The 22,618-nt window shown below is 39.1% G+C and overlaps 1 protein-coding gene across 3 annotated transcripts in view; it reads right to left on the bottom strand.

Annotated features, from left to right (window-relative positions):
- Positions 1-680: 680 nt before the first annotated feature.
- Positions 681-22,618, bottom strand: part of LOC126334685 (lysophospholipid acyltransferase 7) — a 131,215-nt gene continuing 109,277 nt past the window's right edge. The window contains exons 7-8 of one of the 3 annotated variants that reach the window (XM_049997164.1): positions 18,674-18,812; positions 681-1,465 (exon numbers count right to left, since the gene is read on the bottom strand). In XM_049997164.1, the coding sequence (XP_049853121.1) occupies positions 1,343-1,465; positions 18,674-18,812 (262 nt within the window). In that variant the 3' untranslated portion in view covers positions 681-1,342. Of the gene's footprint in view, positions 1,466-9,506; positions 11,078-17,144; positions 17,482-18,673; positions 18,813-22,618 lie in introns of those variants that run through there. The other 2 variants (XM_049997162.1, XM_049997163.1) reach the window with 2 other exon arrangements.

The raw sequence follows: 22,618 nt of genomic DNA, 5'->3' as shown, positions 1-22,618 counted from the left end.
TTCTTAGAGCATAAGAATCTGGCTCATTTTTCAAGTCCTGTAGAATCTTTACCTACACACTAACTGCTGTAATGGGTATTCCTGATTTTTTCCAAATCCATAATCATAGGTGAATATTTCTCTGGTAGTCCAATTAACAATATCATGCTAATCCATTCTTCTGCAATTCCATAACATATATTCCTCATACAATTCATGAGTAAAATTATTTTATTCACATATTTGTCCACGCTTTTGCCCTTGTTCAGTATCATAGTTACCAGCTCACAAAGTAAAACTAATTTGCTGACATAGCCTTTCCTATATGAACAAAATTTGTTGAGTCAACCAAAAGGATTAGTTTTGATTTCGCCTTCTGATCCTTAGCAGAAAAACTCTTTTCTGTCGGTTTCAATGTACCTTTTATGACATTCCACACGTCATCCTAGTGCAAATATGCCTCAATGGCAAATTTCCAAATTGCATAATTCTCGCAGGCTATAAGCTGCTCTATTTGTAGTAGCTGTGTTGTACTCATGTTAATAGTCACTTTTATTCACTGTATACACCATGCAACTTTATACAAACTTTTGCCCCAAAACACTTCACTATGAAATTTATTATTTCACTTTAATTGAGTGCTGGGCCCATCACCTGTTGGATTCTTTAGTTTAGTGCAGCAAAATTACAAGGAAACATTGTTTAGGGATCAAATAAAAGATTGTATTTTATTAACACGTAGATACAGGCTACATACCACATTCGTTGGCAATCAAAAACCATAGAATACCATTTCATGGAGGACTAATGCACTCGTCACAATGTATCCTATGTACGGTTGTAAACGATGGAAAAATACAGTGTCCACACATTTCCAACACAGAGGTGCATTGTTGATTTGAGATACAAAAACTTTTGCAAAAACTTTCAGTGATAATGAATTGTGGAACTTTATGACTGACAACAGTGCTGAATGAAAGTTAAAGTGATCATTATGAACAGAATGATTGTATACTTTGAGTATTACTAAGTCAACTGTGACTAAACCAGTACTGGCAATGCTTTAGGCATTATAGCTACTACTACCAACATGTGACTGAAACTTTTTTACATTTAACCACATTGTGCAAGCCAAGGCTCCATAAAACCTTATGTTGCATTTGTCTTCTAAATGATCAGCTGAGTGTTTGAAGCCATAACTGTCACTGAGAAAATAATTACAATTGTGCATTGGGTGCAAGAATGGTTTAACTGACTAAATTTGCAATTGTGGTAGTCATATGTAAACACGACAAACAGTTGTATCGTGGTCGGAAATGATCATGAACAGTGTATAAGGTACTGAAATGAGAAATACGTGTGTTTAACAAGCAATAAACGTGTACAACATGCTAAACCTGTGGCCCGTCGCCAACAACTGCATTTCTTCAGCCACTAGCCTGTTGAATGCGACTGCAGGTGACTTTGGACCATAACTGGAAGAGACCTGTGGAAATACAACAAATAGAATTACTGTAATAACTTCATCTGCAACATCACAAGCCGCCGATGTCATCTCAAGATGCTTCCACACTTCCTCAATAACAAACAGATAAGCTGCATTGCTGTGCACTCTTCCCAATTGTAGACTAACAGAATTCAGCAGTTCAAATTGTAAATTGTTTGTTTCATTTTTTCCTTTCCCTAACTTTTGCTATGTGAATAAAATTTCTGGAAACAAACTATTAACTTTCAATGTTGCTTTATTGACCCACCATTAGTTGCAAGTATTTTTCTTTTACTTACACTCTTTTTATTTTAAATTAATGCTGCTGCAGTTGCATATTTTTTGTGTGCCTTCTGAGGGGATGTGTTATAAATGCATGTGCAGTGTTAATTTCATAGTGAGTTTGCATACTTTTAATTTCTCATGTGGTTATGCATAAAACACAGTGTCCACCATTAGTTTCTGGGTACCAACCAATAGAATTAAAGCTGCTTGTTTGCTATCAGTCTAAGCTTTGTGGCGAGGGCAAACTGAATGTGATAGCTGTTACGTTTACATTGTACTGAGAGTTCATGTTACACACTTTCACAAGCAATCACTTTGTTGTTGATGATTACAGGGTAAATGAACAATGTTTAGTTTTACATACTTTGTGACTATGCTGAATCATATTCTCCACATCTACACAAGTGGGAAGAAAAACAATTTCTTCAGGTGTGTGTGTGTGTGTGTGTGTGGGGGGGGGGGGGGGGAATAATCAGTTGTTAACACAGTTAGGCTATTGCAAACAAAATCTCATATAAATACACAGTCTGTAGTCTTGTGAAGTACACCACTGTGAACTGTTTACCCCACAAGCTCAGAAATCCTATGACGGCAAACCTATATACTGCTGAAAGTAGTCTTCCCTGAGCTACACACCCTTTGACAGGATCAAGAGGCATGTGCCACTTGAGTATGCCACAGATGTGGTGAGCATTATTCCTCATATGTGAAGTGCCACAAGTAAGGCACAGAGAACCAGCAACTGATTTTGATATCCAGCAAGCAAAAGCTAATCATCAATGTGCAGGGATGAGATCATCCTAGATGTGCTCAATGGAATTACGAGGGGGGTACCGAAGAAAAAACCCGGAGTAACTTTGCTGTGGGTGGAGCTCGTGTTGTAGGCATTTCTGCCGCTAGGCATATAGAGTGAAACCATTGCCAGTTCAGTGCTGCCTGTGTTGTCAACCTGGCTTGTTCTGTTCATCTGCAGTGATTGTTTTTGCTAGAGCTGTTTTATTCTTCTTTCATTTTTTTATGGTGGCAAGTTTAAGTGAACAATGTGCAGCTGTGAAATTTTGTTTTCTACTTGGTAAAAGTGCTGCTGAAACTGTTTTAATGTTGAAAACAGCTTACCAAGATTGTGTGTTGGGAAAAACTCAAAGTGTATGACTGGTTTGCTTGATTTACAAACAGCGACATGTCAATTGATGACAAACCTCATTCTGGACATCCATCAACTGCCCGAATCGACAAAAACATTGAAAAAATTCGAAAGCTTCTGCTCACAGACCACTGACAGACAACTGATCAACTGTCAGTGATTAGTGGGTTGTCTTGGAGCTTGTCTCAGGAAATTGTAATGGAAGATTTGGGAATGAAAAGCATTGCTGCAAAGTTTGTTCCTCTAGTTATGACTGGCAATCAAATGGAGCATCAAGTTGAAAAACGTCATGCTTTGAAACAACAGCTTGAAACTGATCTAGATTTCCTGTCACAGGTCATTACTGGTGATGAGTCATGGTGCTATGGTTACAACCCAGAAAACGAAACAACAGCCAAAAGCCAGTGGAAGACATCATCATCACTCTGTCCAACAAAGTTTCAAGTCAAATCAACATCAAAACAATACTGATTTGCTTTTTTGATGCCAAGGGTTTAGTTCATTCAGAGTTTGATCCTCTAGGTCAGACCGTTAAACAAACATTTTGTTTGGAATCTTTAAGAAGATTGTGCAACAGTGTTTGTCAAAAGACCCTATTTGTGGCAGACATGAGACTGGTTCTTCCACTATGACAGCACACCTGCACACACAGCCATCTCTGTTGGACAGTTTCTGGCTGAAAATGGCATGGTGCTGCTGTCCCACACACCTTACTCACCTGACCTGGCTTCGTGTGACTTTTTCTTATGTGCTTGCATGAAAAGCAGCTTGAAAGGACATCGATGTGACAACACTGAAGCAATCAAGAAAAAAACGAGAGAGCAGCAGTCAACCATTCCTGAAGATGACTATAAAAATGTTTTGAACAGTGGAAGCACTGGTGGGACAAATGTATTAGCTGCAATGGAGAGTATTTTGTAGGGGATAAGGTTGTTTTGTAAACAGTTTGAACATGTACAGCTTTTAAAAAATAACACTGTGTTTTTTTGGGTACCCCCTCCTACATTCTGGCAAGATTAGTGGCACTCCGTTGTTCAAACATTGTACTTCTTGAAGTAAAGATCATTTGCATACTGTTTGCATGTACAGGCATTATTATATTTGTTCTGTATCTTTCCTCCTTGTCCTTATGCAAGTTTTATAATATGAATATTCAAAAAAGCATTCTTGTGCCTCTGAGTAGGTGTGGACCCATGTTTGTAGATGAACTTAAAGAGCTTTATATATATTTTATGTGAGATACTGCCTCAAAGTTCTTCTGAAACTCCTCATTGTGCACATGTGTCCAATACCTCAAAAACAGCATGGACTGATACTCACAACTGAGTTCACATTGTGACACATTTTTGACAGAGATTGACTGCAGATTCATATGGGTTTACACATTATGTTTTTTGAGAATCCAGTTCATGTACTACTGATCAACATACTTTACATGGACCAGCTTCCACTTAGTTTTTCACTGCTCTCTTTCCAGTTGTTCAATTGCTCTTTAGGAGAAGTTATTAGCAAAAGTTTTCTCCTTCCAATTGTTGCTCAAAAAATTTGTTATGCAATGACATGGACACAACTGTTCAGTAACTCTGAGTGGAAACCCAATGATACCCTTTATTATTAAGAGTTTAGTGGCACAGGCATAGGAATGCTGTAACATCTGAATTATACTATAGGCCTTTGAACTACTATAATAATAATAATAATAATAATAATAATAATAATAATAATAATAATAATTGCATAATCATTTCCAATCAGGAATCTACATTTCCACGTTTTTCATCTTTATGCAGCTTTTTCTTTATAATAAACAGAATCCTGAAATGTTGCAACAAAGTTTTATGCTTTTTATAATAATGTTTTATTTCTTTAAAACTTTTCCAACAAATCATTAAATACACAATTAAAAATATAACAATTTGTACAAATATATTGATCTTCAGGCATGTTTCTTACAGTAATAATAACAAACTTGAATATAGTGTTCTGTTTAGTTCATTCTTATATTTTGAAATTACATAAATGCTATTACTTGTTTACTTACATGTTTTTTAACAATTACTTCCAGAAGATGTGCTCCTTGATTTTATATGCTCTGCATATGTTCAAAATTTAGATTGCTAACTCTTTGCTCATTGTAGTAGAATATATTATAATGACTCTGTTAGTACAGAAATGAGATAGAACTGCATTGAACCTTTTAGTCACATTTTTGAGTGGAGTGAAAACAAAATTCCCTAGAAATTACACTTTTTTTTTTTTTCCTCGAGGTTTCATATCCCAACAAAGAGTCAGAAATGGACAAATGGGCCAACAACCGCATCTATTCAAGGCCTAGCTATTTTGCATATAACAAGTTACACTGTGTAGAAACCATGGAATTATTTCTTTCATGTTGAAAAAATACAACAAATATCAAAGTAGAACATAAACTAAACTCATCTGTACACTCATAATAATAATAATAATAATAATAACAATAATAATAGAAAACCAACAGATTTTTTAAAAATATTATATTCCATGCTTTCAGAACAAAACATGGAAAACAAATTGGAAAAAATATAAATGGCCAAATGTTTTGTGAAATGAATGTCTAAAAATAAGAAGTAAAACAGATCAGCAAAATATCTGACATGCCACACTTGTTGTACTTCATTTGAAGTGTCATTCAAAGGCATGTTACATGTCTCTCTAAACTGTTTTACTTCTTACTTTTAGGCAAATCATTTCACAAATATTTTGACTGCATTAATACTATGAATGAGGTAGGTGTACAAAATATGAAGAATTAGGTAAACACTCTTGGGATCAAATACAGGCAATCTTGATGTTGCATTATTCCTGCACAATTTAAAAACAATATTTCATATCCACATCTTGCAGAACTCTGGCAAATGAAGAATTATGAAAGCACCATCAACAAGAAGTGTACAAATATTACAACACATAAGATTATGATACCGATAAATTGTGAATGTCAAGGTTCCTTTAAAAATATACAGGAAGGAAAAGCAGAAAAAATTTACATGAAATTCTCAGGAACTCTATTCTAAGTGTACATCAGCATAAAATAGGATTGACAGCAAGATCTGAAGAAGTTTAAGAAAAATATGTTCTGATTTTCTATTGATTTGTTTAGTCCATGTAAGACATCCAATATGAATGATCTGTGAAAATGGTAATGACAAGATATAAAAAATATACAACAGTCTACAAAATTACTTATAAAATCTTCAGATGATATTTTCATTACAGATGTAAAAAAAAAAAAAAAGATTATTGTCACCCATATATTTACTTCATGTCTGAAAAAACACAGTTAGAAATATTACAGTACTCGGCAAATAACCAAACAGTTATTTTACCCACTTTCCTCTAAAAAATACAATATCACAGATATATGGTAAACAAGGACAGTGATACTGTCCATTAAATGCTTAGCCTAGGAATGTGAGAGCAAATATTAAAAAAATAATCATGAATAAACTGTTCCATACAGCAGTGGGCTGATTATTGAAATCAAATGAACTTGTGAATAAACAAAAAATGTGAACATAACCAAGACATGGATCCATGACAATTAAGTTATGCTTACTGAGGGCAGAGACTGGATCTGAAGTTTTATTCAACACATGCAATTGGGCTTTGCAGAAATTGAAAGCAAAATGAAACTGATTCACAGAAAATGTATGGGTCAGAAACAACCAGACAAATGTTCAGTTTGCAGTATGCCTTATCAAAATAATGTGGCAAGCACACAACATTGTTTTGTGCAATACATTCATTAGACATCTTTCTTCTCTCTCCTTTCTCTTTGAACCTTCAATGTATCAGAACTAGACTCTAACAACTTTGAGACAAAAATATTAATACTTTATCTACTGTCACAACAGACTTTAAATATATCTATTCAACCAACATAACCTTTTTTAAGACAGTCTTAGTCATCAGTGTTCAACATGTTTCCAATGAAATATTTATCCAGTATGTCATTGGCTTTTGATCCTATATAAAAGCTAAGCAACAATACGCTTCATCAGAAAGGAAGTTAAGAACTTGCATAAACCACTGAGAAATGTTTAGTGCTAGACATTAAAAACAGGTTCACAGATTATCAAAACAACACTTATTAGTACCATAAGTCAGAAACATCTACATAAATATTTTAATGACACTAATCAATTTTTGAAAATAAAATGTAAATGGAGAGCGAAAAAATCTATTCACCAACTGGCAACAGGAGAAAACAAATATAAAGGTTAAGTGAGCAAGTGGCTGCTCCTACTTCTTGCAGAAGGTTGAAGGGGAAGGGAAAGGGATGAAGGGAAAAGACTGTTGAGATTTAGAAATCAGAGAAACTTCAGAAAAATCATCCCAAACTCCAGGTCAAAGGAGACTTACTGGGCAGGCTGAGAAGGAAAGTTTGATTATTGAGGACTGCACCAGATGATATTTGGAAAAGAGAGCCTAAAGGTGAAGATAGGGTTATAAGCAAGACACAGATTACCGGCAAAGAGTTAATAAGAGCAGAATACTAAGTTCTACGTTTGTGGTGGAGGTGGAGGATGGGGAAATACAGTCAGGTCAGAAAATAAAGGATATAGAAAACTAAAAGGGATGAAGGAAGAAATAGTTACTGAGAAGAAATGCTGAGACTGAAGAAATTGACATAAATTAAGGACAGGTAGGTGGCAAGACCCAACAACACGGTGGAACATCAGTTCCCACCTGTGGAGTTCTGAGGAGCTGGTGACTGGGGGCAGAATCCAGATGGTACATGTGTTGAAACAGGCACCGAGGTCATGACTGTCACATTCTAGAGCATGCTCTGCAATAGGATATTGCGTGTTGCCAATACGCTTCCTGTAAGTCCATTCATCGTAACTGAATAACTTGGTGGTAGTTATACCCATGTAAATGATCGAACAGTGTTTATGTAACAGCCAGTACATGACATGTCTCAGGCTGCTATAGGTGATGGTAGGAGGGTGCATAAGGCAAGTCTTACAGTGGAAACAATCATATGGTTAGGAGCCATAGGGCAGGGAAATGAGTGCAGAAGGAGCATGGGACTGGCCAAGAAGAATTCTTAACATCCAGCATGTTCCACAATCCTTCCTTGTGCCCCTATAACATGATCCTAACCTGTACTCTGCAGGATTCCAGGCTCTTTGTTCCCTGGAAACGACAACTCCCAGTGACTGATGGGAGTATGTAAGCAAGGATGTACACCAGCTGTCTGATACCTCTACATACAGCTTCTGCCATTAAGATTCCACCCCTGTGATACAAACAGACCTACAATCCCTCCTTAAAACCTCATGCCCCACACAAAGACCATCACCTCAATCCATAGACCTTTTTAGCCCACCCAAAGCATGCCCCCCCCCCCCCCCCCCCTCACACTTTTTACCATTCTCTTAAGACCCACAAACCCAATCACCCTGGCTATTTCACAGTTGCTGGCTTCAAGGCACCCATCAAATGTATATCTGCCTTCCAGGGTGCCCATATGACAGTTTATGGGGGGGGGGGGGGGGGGGGCAGACCTGGAGTATTTTTACTATTTTGCAAGACGAATGGCAACCTATAAGTAGCCATAAAATAAGTTCCAGTTCCAAACCTGCTAAAAACTCACACAATACCTACTTTTAAATTATTTTCTTGAAAGGAAAACATCTGACTACACTATGTATTTTCCTTTCTCTGAGAGCTAGTGGTGGAGGGGGCAGCGGCCCGCCCCCTTACCTGCCGGGTATAGGTGCCCTTGTCTGTCTTAGGTGAACAACACCTGCAAAGACTTTCCTCCTATATTAAAAACGTCAACCATTTCCTAGATCATCTAAAATCTGTCTGTCCCAATCCCATCACACACCTTGCCACCACCACTGGTGTTGCCTCACTCTATACCAACATCCCCCCTATACATGTTCTGTCTACTGCTGAACACTTCCTCGGTCTGTGCCCGACTGATTCCAAACCTATGAAATCCTTCCTGCTCAGCTTAATCAATTTTGTACTTATCAACTACTATTTCATCTTTGAGGGGCAAACATACAGACAGATCAGGGATACAGCCATGGGAACCTGGATGGCTCCTTCCTATGCCAATTTTTTCATGGGTCAGTTGGTGGGGGCTTTCCTGGGATCTATAATCCTTCATCCCCTGGTTTGGTTTGTATAAACTAAGGACATCTTTGCCATACGAACTCACGATGAGGCTGACCTGTTGAAATGTTTAAATCTCTAAATACATTCTCCCAGTTACATTTCATATGGCCATTTGATGTTGACCTTATCCTCACCAAGGGTCAGCTACACACTTCTGCTCACATGAAAACTACTAGCAAACAACAGCATTTGCATTCTGCAATTGCCATCCCTCGCACCAGGATATAATTGCACCAACAGGCTAGTTTAAAAGCAGATTTCCCAGGCCATTACGTACAATCATGGTACGCTCATCTCTGCAGAAACAACTCAGGACTACATCTCTTCTTGTCCCTCAGTACCTCAATCAACTATTCTGAGAATGCTATGCCCTGAAATGAGATCCATTCCATCCAACATTTCGCTCTCAACACCTAGAATAGCTTTTTGGTCCCCCCCCCCCCCCCCCCTCCTTCAAAAAAAAAAAAGTCTATGCAATATCCTTGTCACACCAATGCTCTTTCTGTACCCATTTCCCTTTCCTATGGTTCCTATTCCTGAGACCACCCTCACTGTAAGACTTGCCCTATGCTCCCTCCTGCCACCACCAATACCAGTCCTATAGCTGGCAAAATATATACTATCAAAGTAAGAGCCACCTGTGAAGCAACACATTGTGTACCAGCTATTACATAAATACTGTCCAGCATTTACCATTGGTATGACTGCCACCAAGTTATCAGTTTGGATGACTGGACATACACAGAGGGTGTATGCTGCCAACACACAATATCTTGTTTCAGGGTATGCTCTACAACATGACAGACATGACCTCAGTGCCTGTTTCACCACATGTGCCAACCCGATTCTTCCCCCGACATGAATTTCTCATAACTCCAAAGGTGGGAACTCACATTACAACATGCTCTTGGTTCTTGTCACCCACCCAGCCTTAATTTCTATTAATTTCTTTGGTCTTCTCAGTAACTATTCCTTTCTTCATCCCTTGTATGTTTTGCTATTTCTTTTATTTTCTGATCTGTTTATTTTCCCCTGTCCTCCACCTCTATCACATACAATGCAGTCGGCTTTCCTTAACTCTTTGTCAATAATCTCTGTCTATCTTCCATCTTTAAGCTTTCAGGTTTTCAAATCTCTTCTGCTGCAGTCGCCAACAATCAATCTTTTTGTCTCATCTGACCTGGTAAGTCTCCCCTGAATCAGGGTTCAGGGTAACTTTTCAAAACTGTGTCAATTTTCTAAACCTCACCTGTCCTTTCCTTTCATCCCATCTTCTTCCGCTCAACCCTTCTGCCAGAAGGTGCCAGTGGCAAGTAGATTTTTTTTATCAGTCCAATTACTTTAAATAAATATTTTAGTATTAGAGGAAAAATTAAGCTCTCTTACTGTTGGCACTTTCTCCTAATCAATCACTTAATGATTAACATTTTAACTCTGATTTGTCATACCATTTATCACTATTTTTCTGATTAACATAAATATAATGCTTAGAAATTAAATTTATTTTAGGAAATGTAGTACTTCTCCAGTAGCATATTCCCCTTCTTTGCCTTGTTATGCATGATTATACCTCACTCCCTGAGCCTGAAAAGTATATTATCCACTGTCACAACCCTCTTATGATCGTTATAAAATTTAGTTGCTTGCTTCACAGGATTGGGTTGCAGCCATAATAGAATTATACACAATACCATTCCCAAAACATCACAAATTGAGACACATTACATATTACTAACAGAGGTCTCTCAAGCTACAAAAGATGTATAAGAGAGAAAATAGAGGCATCATGAAAACATGATATGTAATCAGTGTTCTTTCTTTTTCTTATGAACACAGTATTCGATAGATATGCCGACAAGGTACAGCACTGCAGCAATGAGATGCCCAATGAAATATATGGATTTCCAATAGTGTAAGGTCTTGTCCAAGCGAAGCAGTAGAAATGCAGTTGTCATGTATCCAAATTCTTGCATCTTGAAGAACCACAGGATAATGTCCCACACTTTTGCCTCCTACATATGAAAAACATAATATCCATTAAATATGATAACAAGAAAGGCAAGGGGGAGGCAAAGAGAGAGAGAGAGAGATTAGAACAGGAAGAAGATTTATTAGGTATTGAGCAGCTCACAGACACGTGTGTGTAAGTGTGAGTGAAGAAGAAATTTGTTCAAAACCCTAGCCAGTTATAATCTTTTTCTATGTTCCTGCTTGTTGTTTAATATTTTTTGGTGTGTAATGATTTACATACACATTTATAAACATTATAAAGAAAACCCCAAGGTAGGTTTTGTAATCAACTTATGACTGTGTTGATTCTGTTTTAGCATGTTTTCCATCTGAACACCATCAGCTTTCTTCATATATGGAAATTCAGTTCAAAGTGTGAACACTGATGTGTCAATTACATAATTTGTTTCACAGTAAGAGTTCCTTGTCTTTAGCAATGTACTGACAAACATAAAGTAAAAAGATAAGAACTAAAGGGAATTGTTGGACCAATTGTGACTGCTGCTGCTGCTAAATTTGTATTTTCTGAGAGTACATGTTACAAAGACATCATCTTCATTTCCTTTACATAGTAACAGATGATTATAGGACCAAAGGCTAATTTGGGCTGCCCCCCTCCCCTCAATTTTCCACTGGGTCAAGGAAAAATAAATTTTGAGATAGGATGCTGCAGATGATACACACTACAGAACTATCTTTTCTCTTATGCAAAGGTTAAAAATTTGTGCATATAAATTACATTAGAAATGTCATATCATATTATGTCACAGTTTGTATAATCGAGTGTAGGGTGAAACAATTATGTTCATCAGAATTATTTTGCTACTGAGACTTACAAAATAAATCTACATGCCAGTGACAATTGCAAATATTGTAGGTGGTTAAGGAGAACTTTGGATCACTAATTATCACAAGCAGCCACATCTCATCATAAGGGTACTTGTGTAAAGACAGCCAAACAAATGCAGGAAGGGCAGCTTAATGTCATCATTGAAGAATTATGTTCTACTACCAGTACATGCAGTGCCAGGGAGGAGGCTACGATCAAACTGTCAAAGGATCTGGCCTAACAATGATAGCCATTCTGCACCAATTTTCAGTGCTTTCAAATTTGGAATGAAGAAAAGACAGACCAAGTGGCCCATGGTAAAACACTGTATCAACAGTTGGTATTATCCACCAATTACTCAGTGTTCATATTAAGTGCCAGCTATTGAACAATGGATAACCCAGGTGAAAGTGAGAAGGCTCATGCTGTTTCTGTGTCAACTACTGACAAATGAACAAAATCACAAAGAAAGATGTTTATCCAATTCTGGACATTGATGACATCTACATACAGTATCAACATCTGGACTCACTCTTGCATTAGCCCTTGTTCTAGCTTCCTTGAGTTCTTGTGTCACTTCAATTACTGTGTTCATAGTATATGGTGACTGTCTGGACATGGACTGCTCCCAAGATTAATGGAGTGTACTTAAGTGCAGAATGGGCCTATCGTCAGGACTAGCATATTCCCACACGTTGTTGCTGTTTTGTCAACAATTATACTTCTGTAAGAAAATCTATGTGTTTGGTGTCCTGTCTGAGGGATCCTCTCCCACAACAGCAGAACCACAGCACACAAAAGAATGTATGTTCGACAACCCGCTTTTAAACCTTAAATGGATAATGTGTCTTTGCTATCTGGGTAACATTGTCATTTTTGAAGACATCTGAAGAACATATAAGCTAAGTGACTACTTTATGGAAGTGTGTTCAGAGTGTAGACCTCCACCTGAATTTGAATAAGTGCATATTTACAAAAAATATACACAAACACAAGGATGTGGAGTGGCTTTTGAAGACTCTTTTGGCAGAACACAGCAGTTTGGATGAAATCTCAGTCATCACTGCATTAAATGACATTGCTGTGGAATATAAGGAAGATTCAGCACTGCTGAAAACTGCAGAAGCCTGGAAGAAATGAAGAATTCCAGTTAATAAACATAGCATTGTATAAGAGCAAAAATGATCCAGTGAAGTGGAAATGATTGTTTGTCACCCCTTCTTATCTACAACCAGGTATCCTGAAATATTTCTATGATATTCCAACATTTTGTCACCTGGGATTTGTGAAGAATCTTGACAGAAACAGATGCAGGTATCATTGGCAGGTCTCCACTGAACTGTTAGACATTATTTGAATCAGTGTAAGGAATGCCAATGACAGAAGCATATGCCACAACATATGCCACTATCACCTCTGGTGCATCTGGTACCAATCCCACTTGCAGCAGTACCACTCCATCAAACTGGAATTAACCTCTTGGGAGGTTTCCAAAGAAATGATAGATGACAGTCTGCACTGACTGCCTCAACTGCAACACTATCACCAAAGCTGTGCCGACTGCTGAAGTTCTGGAAATTCCAGAAAAGTTCCTTGTAGAAGACATCTTTCTGGAGCTCAGAGCAATCCATGTAATGAACTCTGATTGCGGAAAAGTTTTCAGTTGAGAGTAGGGCCACAGGTAATTTCACACTGTGACATCACCTCAGGATGACAACTGTCTACCATCTGCACCATTCCATTAAACTGGAACTGATGTCTTGATGGAGTCTGAAAGAATCGATGGATGATAGTATATACTCATTACCTCAACTGCTACATTGTCATCAAAGCTGTGCCAATTGCTGAAGCTCCAGAAACTGTGAAATTCCTTGTAGAAGAGATAATTCTGAAGCACAGAACACCCAGTGTAATGAGTGATGATTGAGGAAAAGTTGTTTCCAGTTGAGAGTAGCATCACAGGTAATATCACATTGCAACATTACCTGCAACATTTCAATTGTCTACCACTTGCAGATGAATGGCCTCACAGAACACTTTAATAAGATGTTGGCAGATATGCTATTGATGTATGTTGATGTCAAACAGAGAGATTGGGATACAACGCTGCTTGTCGTGACATTTGCGTACAATACAGCAAAGCAAGCCACTACACACTTCACAGCATTCTGTCTCCTACACAGTTGTGAGGCTGAAATGACAATGGACACACTGTTCCTGCTTCACCCAGAAGATGACTACGTGACACACCTCATCACTAGGACCAAAGAAGCAAGGCAGCTGGCCGTCATTTGGACCCTGGTTACCAACACAAAAGAAAGACTAAGACCACCATAATTTCAAGCACTGGCCTGTGAGATATAGCCTGGAGGACTGGATATGGATTTGTATGCCTGTGTGAAAAGTGGGACTATAAAAAGTTACTAAAGAGCTACCTTGGAGTGTGTTGTATCCTTTCTCACTAGTTGGACATTGCATTATAAAGTTAAGGAATGTAACACTTCATCAAGTAGACAAAAAGCATGGAGACGTCTTCCATGTCCTCTGTACGAAGCACTATTACAGTCCTGAAGTGCAGATTGATGATGGTAGGCTAAAAGAAACTGAAGACACCCTTCAACAACCAAAGCTTTGAGGGAAGATGCTACGTCTTATGCTCATTATAATGAGCAGGATGTAACAACATGACCAGGATAGGCAAATTCACCAGCACTGCCATCCACAGGATCACTGAAGCGACCTTAATCCAGAGTACTATAGTTGGCTCCAATGAGGACTTCCAAAACAGTGGGTTATTGTTTCTCCGGGGGAAAGAGCAATGCCACAATTTAGGCTGCTAGCAGTGTGGCATAGTGGTTAGCATCACAGGCTGGTGTGCTGTGAGTCACCAGTTCAAAACTGACCACCAGCAATTGTTGTTGTTGTTGTTGTCTTCAGTCCAGAGACTGGTTTGATGCAGTTCTCTATGCTACTATCTTGTGCAAGCTTCTTCGTCTCCCAGTATTTACTGCAACCTACATCCTTCTGAATCTGCTTAGTGTATTCATCTCTTGGTCTCCCTCTGCGATTTTTACCCTCCACACTGCCCTCCAATACTAAATTAGTGATCCCTTGATGCCTCAGAATATATCCTACCAAGCAATCCCTTCTTCTAGTCAAGTTGGCCACAAATTTCTCTTCTTCCCAGTACTATTCAATACCTCCTCATTAGTTATATGATATGCCCATCTAATCTTCACCATCCTTCTGTAGCACCACATTTTGAAAGCTTCTGTTCTCTTCTTGTCCAAATTATTTATTGTCCATGTTTCACTTCCATACATGGCTACACTCCATACAAATGCTTTCAGAAACGACTTCCTGACACTTAAATTAATACTCGATATTAACAAATTTCTCTTCTTCAGAAACGCTTTCCTTGCCATTGCCTGTCTACATTTTATATCCTCTCTACTTCGACCATCATCAGTTATTTTCCTCCCCAAATAGCAAAACTCCTTTACTACTTTAAGTGTCTCATTTTCTAATCTTATTCTCAAGCATCACCAGACTTAATTCGAGTACATTCTATTATCCTTGTTTTGCTTTTGTTGATGTTCATCTTATACCCTCCTTTCATGACACTGTCCATTCCGTTCATCTGCTCTTCCAAGTTCTTTGTGGCTCTGACAGAATTACAATGTCATCGGCGAACCTCAAAGTTTTTATTTCTTCTCCATGGATTTTAATACCTACTCCAAATTTTTCTTTTGTTTCCTTTACTGCTTGCTCAATATACAGATTGAATAACATCGGGGATAGGCAACAACCGTCTCACTCCCTTCCCAACCACTGCTTCCCTTTTATACCCCTTGACTCTTATAATTACCGTCTGGTTTCTGTACAAACTTTAAATTATTTGTTATTTAGTATTCATCACTTCTGGAGGGTTCTTGAAATATATTACATTTGCAATGTTAGTATATTCTGTGATATTCAATGTTTGTATAAAAAGGATCATTCTGGAATTTTCAATGCTGTATAAATAGCAGCACTTTGCATCTGGGAATTAAGTTCTGTTCTGGCTGTACATCAGTGTCAGTAACAAACATACTTTCAGTGCCAAGTGTTGTACTTCATATGATCTTGACTTCAGATTTGGACTTGATTGTGGTTCTGATATGACAATATCTTCAATTGAATATTAAATGATTATCAGCAACTTGTAATATTAGGGGTGTTTTTTAAGCAAGTAACATTTTGAATAAAAAATAAAAAAGTAGACTTTTCTTAGTAATTTTACCTATTTTTCGACATAATTCCCATGAGTATTAAGGCACTTATTGTATCACATAACCAGCTGTTGCATTCCGTCCTCATACAAATCTGCAGCCTGAGCATAACTTTCGATAATGTAAACATTCTGTAACAACTGCATAAAGCACACATGTTGACACTAGAGGAAACCCATCACATAACATTGAAACACTAAAGTGTCTGTTCTCTCTCACTTTTTCACCAACTTTCTGCACCAAAAGTTCTCACCCATTTCTGTACCATCCCATTGCTCATAATGTTTTCCCCCTTCACTCCACTGATTTGATGATGAATTTCAGTCACTTTTATGCCTTTGGCACTAATAAAATTAATCACAGCATGTATTTCACAGTTGGCATAAAACTAATTCGTTATTATTTTAGAGATGTACGGAAATATGTGACGTTGTATCTCTGACAATAACAGAATTCTGATTGAGAACAAAAAGAAACAGAAGTTAACTAGTCTTCCTACAAATCACAAAGAAATCAATTCTCAAGTATCTGACTGCAAGTTTTAAAGTATTCGCTAATAACTTCTAACAACTGTTCTGCAATGCTCATGTACACAATGGACAACTTACCTTGTATTGCCACTGCAACTGTGTGATCAGCGACAGGCTAAAAAATATTTCTAAAGAATACTGTGATCCACGCAGTGTGCTATGCATGATGATAATGATTGCGACAACTACTGCCATATTTTTTTGTAGAGAAATTGAATGATCAGGAGGGTTTTGGTCAACTAGCCTTATATGGGATACAAAACAACTGACAGAACCAATAAAGACTTTAATTAACTTTACTCTCAAAATAAATTATATAAAGACTGAGTAACTTTACACAGACCTTAATTATTTCTCAATGTCTATACTCAATAAATACACCTCTGGCCACAAAAAAGATACGAATATTACTGTCGATGTATGCATATACAAATCTGATGAAATCCGTCCAGTGTGCAAGCAAGCAATAACTACATGCAACAAAATGGCAAATTAACAAAAATCCTCAATTAATACCAGTCTCCTCCAGCATTACTAGCACAACCACAGCAGGCTGCAACCTCTCCTGTCACATGGCTTCTCCCCACCGCACAGGCTGCGGCCGATCACTCCCAACTCGTCTCAGTAACTGTTCGCTTGGTACTGCTCACAATAATGTCTCAGACTCAGAGTTTGTGTATGCACATTGCAGCAGCTGTCACATGGCTTCTCTCCACCGCAGGCTGCGACCGATCACTCCCAACTCCCAACTCCTCTCAGTAACTGTTCGCTTGGTACTGCTCACAATAATAATGTTTCAGACTCAGAGTTTGTGTATGCATATTGCAGCAGAATCATTGGACAACTTTGCAAAGAAGTAATAACGTCCAACTTTCAGGTGGGATACTCAATCAGAGAAGGCATTTCAAATACAAACAAACATAAACAAATCAAGTGACTCTGTAAGGGCATCTGTGGCTAGCCAATGAAGTGTGGTGCACAGAAACACATGTACTAAATGCCAATCATGGCACTTCTGCAGAAGAATTTTGAAACAGTACTTACTTTAAAAACAAATCTCATATTATATTTTTTCTTCCAATCAAGAATATTAAAAAATTTTAATGAATATCAAAAAATGCAAGTAATTGTCCAAATAATAACTAATGGAAATTCATTATCAATGGAAGAGAGAGATATAATCTTTCAATGGATACCATTCCCTTGTTTGTATCTGTGGAAATGAGCCAGATTAACTAGACAAAAATTATGCTTGAATACAGTAATGAAAGTGTCCAACACTGTTATTCTGCGGGGGAAAAAAAAAATTCAGTTTTAGGAAAAATGTAGCTGTAGAATATCTTATAAATTGCAGGATGGAAATAAGAACTGGAACGATCTGTCCTGTTTCACAACAGAAAAATTATCCTACAATAGCTAGAGTACAACACAGTGACAACATTATGACAAATTACAGGTCGTGACTACTTTGCTGAGCACTCACACAAATTAGATTTAGTTCCCAAAAGAGAAATGTGTAATACTGAAAATATCATTATGAATTGCATAACACAACAGTATAAAAAATGAATGTAGCATTGGGATGCCCTAAAATGGAATCTCAGCAAGTATTACCATTGATATCCATCACTTAACTGTCGAATAACATGACAAATGATAAAGAAAATTATTTTGAAAACAAGCATTGTTTAACATGACTAGTACAGACAATCTGAGACTATTATCTCGTGAAAGATTTTTAATCCACCATGGCTGGAGTATGTTGGTTGTGAATAGTAATTATTTACTTTCCTCTGTTTTTTTCTCATTTTCTGGTTATGTGAAGTTTGATCTTTACTAGCAGGCTCAGAAGTAAGGATGAAAAGTAGGAGAGACTAGGAGAGGAAATACAGAGAGATACCAATAACATAAAAGTAAGAAATCTAAACATTTATAGAATTCAAACTGGATAAGAATCGTAATACTCACATTTCCTTTGGCATCTTTCCGGAAAAGTCGAACATACAGGTCTTCAACAGGCAAGTAGAATGGAACTGTGCACATGCACAAATAGTAGCCTGCATGGACGCCATGCCAGTAGGCTGACACAGCCATAGTTATCAGAGTCCTGAAAACAGTACCCGATGCAATTAAAAAGAAGGCCTGTTCTAGCTTTAGCTTTAGGGTGTCCATATCCTTCCTTTTTTTGCTATAAGTCCTCTCTATTTCAATATGAGAAATGTCCCCCCCCCCTCCACACACACACACACACACACACACACACACACACACACACACACACACACACACACACACACACTCTCTCTCTCTCCATGACGACAATGAAACTGTGTTGCTGAGACCATAGAGGTGTGTATATTGTAAAATATATTTCCATCCATTGCTTCAACAAAGAAAATGTGTATAGTGGTAAAAAACAGTTTTTTCTGAAATGCAAACACAGAAAGAAGCAGACACTTATGTGGCAGTAAACTGAATCAGAGCTTTTAAATGCTGTGCCATTAAAAGAAAGGGGCATCGTGTTTATGCAGCTGTTTTGTAACAGATTGCACTGGCTGCATTCTCCATAATTTTTATAATGTGTAGCATGTCTGTTTCACAAAACTAGCTGTGATTAATGTGTTGCAGGATACCTGCTCCATCTTGGTTTACAGAAACCAAATCAGTCAACTGTTCACCACACACTGCATGGTACTCTCCAAACTACTAGTAAGGATGATACTGCAGAATCCAGTTTTTAAGATCTGTTTTCAAATTCTGTTGCAACATGTGAGAAACATTGTACTCAAAAAACTCTTTTATGTATTGCAACATGTAATATTGGACCTGGCTGTTTCCAAGATCTTCATAATTGCTGGAAACGAAATGTCCTAAATAGGATTTTCCGACTGGTGGTAGGAGGATTGCTCCGGGCTATCATAATCTTCAACCATTTCAAAGGCAATATATTCAGTTTTTTCCTTAAAGCAGTTCTGAAAACTCACAACACATTACAGCCATCTGCTAAGGCAGAGAGTTTCACCCCTCACGCATAACTTCTGTTCATGGCTGTCAATCTTGCCATGCGACGGGACACTTCACTGCTATGGTCGCTGGCTACCAGTGCCAAACAATAGTGAGGCTTCTGATGGCCGAGATTCACCAGTCTTTGTCTGTCCCTCGTAGTGTCCATTTTGATTGCTGCCCTGTGCCTGTGTTGTGAGGAACTGGCCATGAGGAGATGCACCTGATAATGGTGTTTTAAATAAAATAGAAAGAAACTTCCGCATGGGAAAAATATATTAAAAACAAAGATTCCAAGACTTACCAAGCGGGAAAGCGCCGGCAGACAGGCACAATGAACAAAACACACAAACACACACACAGAATTACTAGCTTTCGCAACCGATGGTTGCTTCTTCAGGAAGGAGAGGGAAAGACGAAAGGATGTGGGTTTTAAGGGAGAGGGTAAGGAGTCATTCCAATCCCGGGAGCGGAAAGACTTCCCTTAGGGGGAAAAAAGAAAGGTGTACACACACACACACACACACACACACACACACACACACACACACACATGTGTGTGTGTGTGAGTGTACACCTGTCTTTTTTTCCCCTAAGGGAAGTCTTTCCGCTCCCGGGATTGGAATGACTCCTTACCCTCTCCCTTAAAACCCACATCCTTTCGTCTTTCCCTCTCCTTCCTGAAGAAGCAACCATCGGTTGCGAAAGCTAGTAATTCTGTGTGTGTGTTTGTGTGTTTTGTTCATTGTGCCTGTCTGCCGGCGCTTTCCCGCTTGGTAAGTCTTGGAATCTTGGTTTTTGATAATGGTGTTTTTGTGACACTGCAAGTAACCCACACCGTGCTGTCTTTATGCCTGGCACACAATCACTGAGGACATTGTGTTTTCGTGTCGCTCTCCTGTGCAGACTATAAATTTCGCTTCATGTGTCTATGTGTGGATATCATGCAGCGAACACTGGGATGAGATAACAATTTCTCCAACTCAGCTGTTTCTACCTGGCTAGTGCATTCACATCTTGGGTGAGTGACTAATTTACATTTTTGAACCTCTCCGTCCAGCACATCTGCCACACTTCATCCCTCGGGACCTGCACCGATAGTTTTCTTCAGCAGACGCTATCTCCTCTGACTCAGGCATCACCCAGGATGCTACAAAGTTTACCACGGTGATCAGCCAGCTCGACCCAATGTACAGAATGGAAATCCATGATGTAACCTCATCACCCCCCGCTACCGACTGCTATGAGACACACTGTTACCACCTTGTGATGCAACTCACCTCTTCCGAAATGCAACATGTCTGGCTCCTCCTTTCCCTCGATCAGTGCTGGGACTGACAATTCTCTGAATTACTGTGCCATCTTCAAAGTCGGACTGAGCTATATATGGTCTCTGACAGTTTTCTTTATAGTACCAGGCTGGCTCACCTCCCAGCCCCAGTATCGACAGCAGTGGCATAGCATGTTGACCTCTCTCTCACCGGTGACACCAGCCTTGCCAACAGGGTTCATGAGACATTGGTCTACTTGCCTACGACTGCCACCACCAAGTGCCAACCTCACCCCTACCTGGCGCAGCCAGCTGGCAATCATTTTGCCAGCCACCCTGCCACATGCTCGCCCTCACCACTCGACGCACCGCAAATGATGTCACCAGCCTCGTGCATCCCTGCCTGCCCACAGCACAGTGCTCAGCAGCCAGCAGTTTATGACATGCTCGTCCACGTCGGCACAAGTGCCGACACGCAACACTGCAAGCAACCTGGCCCAACTTGTCTCCAACTGCCACAGTCCACACAGCCCTAGCCACTGGCACAAAGACCGTACCAACACAGCAGCCCCAGCCACCATACTGATGCCCCTTGCGACAGGGCTGGCTTCTGCTGGTATCACGAGCACTTCAGCCTGGATGTCATGAAGTGCAGAGAACTTTGCTCTTAGCACCCAAATCCCAAATGCCAACAATTGTCAGGTTATGTGTGCCCAGCTGCTGCTCGGTCTCCCAGTGCCTGTTCGTTTGTGAGCTCATTCTGCCACACCATTCCTCATAGATACTGGCTACAAGTCATCTATCTTACCATGGCAGCTCATATGGAACAATGGCACCACCTCAGCCATTCTCCTGATGGCAGTGATTAATTCCACCATTGCTACATATGGCATTCATCATCACATCTTCAGTTTTGGATTGCAATGGGACCACCCTCGGCTTTCACCATCGCTGATGTCACTGAGTCAATCATTGAAAAAAACTGCTGTTTTCTTTGTATATTAAACAAAAACCATCTATTTGCAACAAAAAGGAAACAGCACCTATTTTCAAAGCAGTAGCTTTCCTGATAATTTTACTAGGTTAAAGTAGTGTATTGGAGCTAACAACAGTAACTAACTAATGTGACATTTATTTTCAAACAATGGAAACTCCAGGTAGGAATATCAACACTGTAGGAAAAGACAGATTGCTACTTACCATAAAGATAATATGCTAAGTTGCAAACAGGCACAATTAAAAGACACTAAGCTTTTGGCAACACCCTTTGGCACAAAAAGAGAAACACATGCCATTCATTCACACAAGCAAGCACACCTCACGCGCCCGTGACCGCCAACACTGGCAGCTTGGGCCAAAATGCAACTATCACATGTGGTGTAGGCAGCAATCGGGAGGGGGCGGGGAAGGGGAAGCGAAGAGAAAGGAGAAGAGATAGCAGTGTGAGGAAGTGAGTAGTGCTGTTTGGCGGAGTGTGCAGGGACTAGAATGTCAACAGGTGCAGCGTCAGGAGGTTTTGGGGCAGGGAGGTGGGATAAAGGGAGCAAAAAACAGAGAGGAGCACGGAAAGATGGGCCGGTGTGTTGGCAGAGGGTGGCAAAGAAATGGGGTGCAGGACGAGATTGGGGAAGAGGTGATAG

The sequence above is a fragment of the Schistocerca gregaria genome, chromosome 2, assembly GCF_023897955.1.
Source record: "Schistocerca gregaria isolate iqSchGreg1 chromosome 2, iqSchGreg1.2, whole genome shotgun sequence".
NCBI classification, from domain to species: domain Eukaryota; kingdom Metazoa; phylum Arthropoda; class Insecta; order Orthoptera; family Acrididae; genus Schistocerca; species Schistocerca gregaria.
This window is presented reverse-complemented; position numbering and strand designations above follow the sequence as displayed.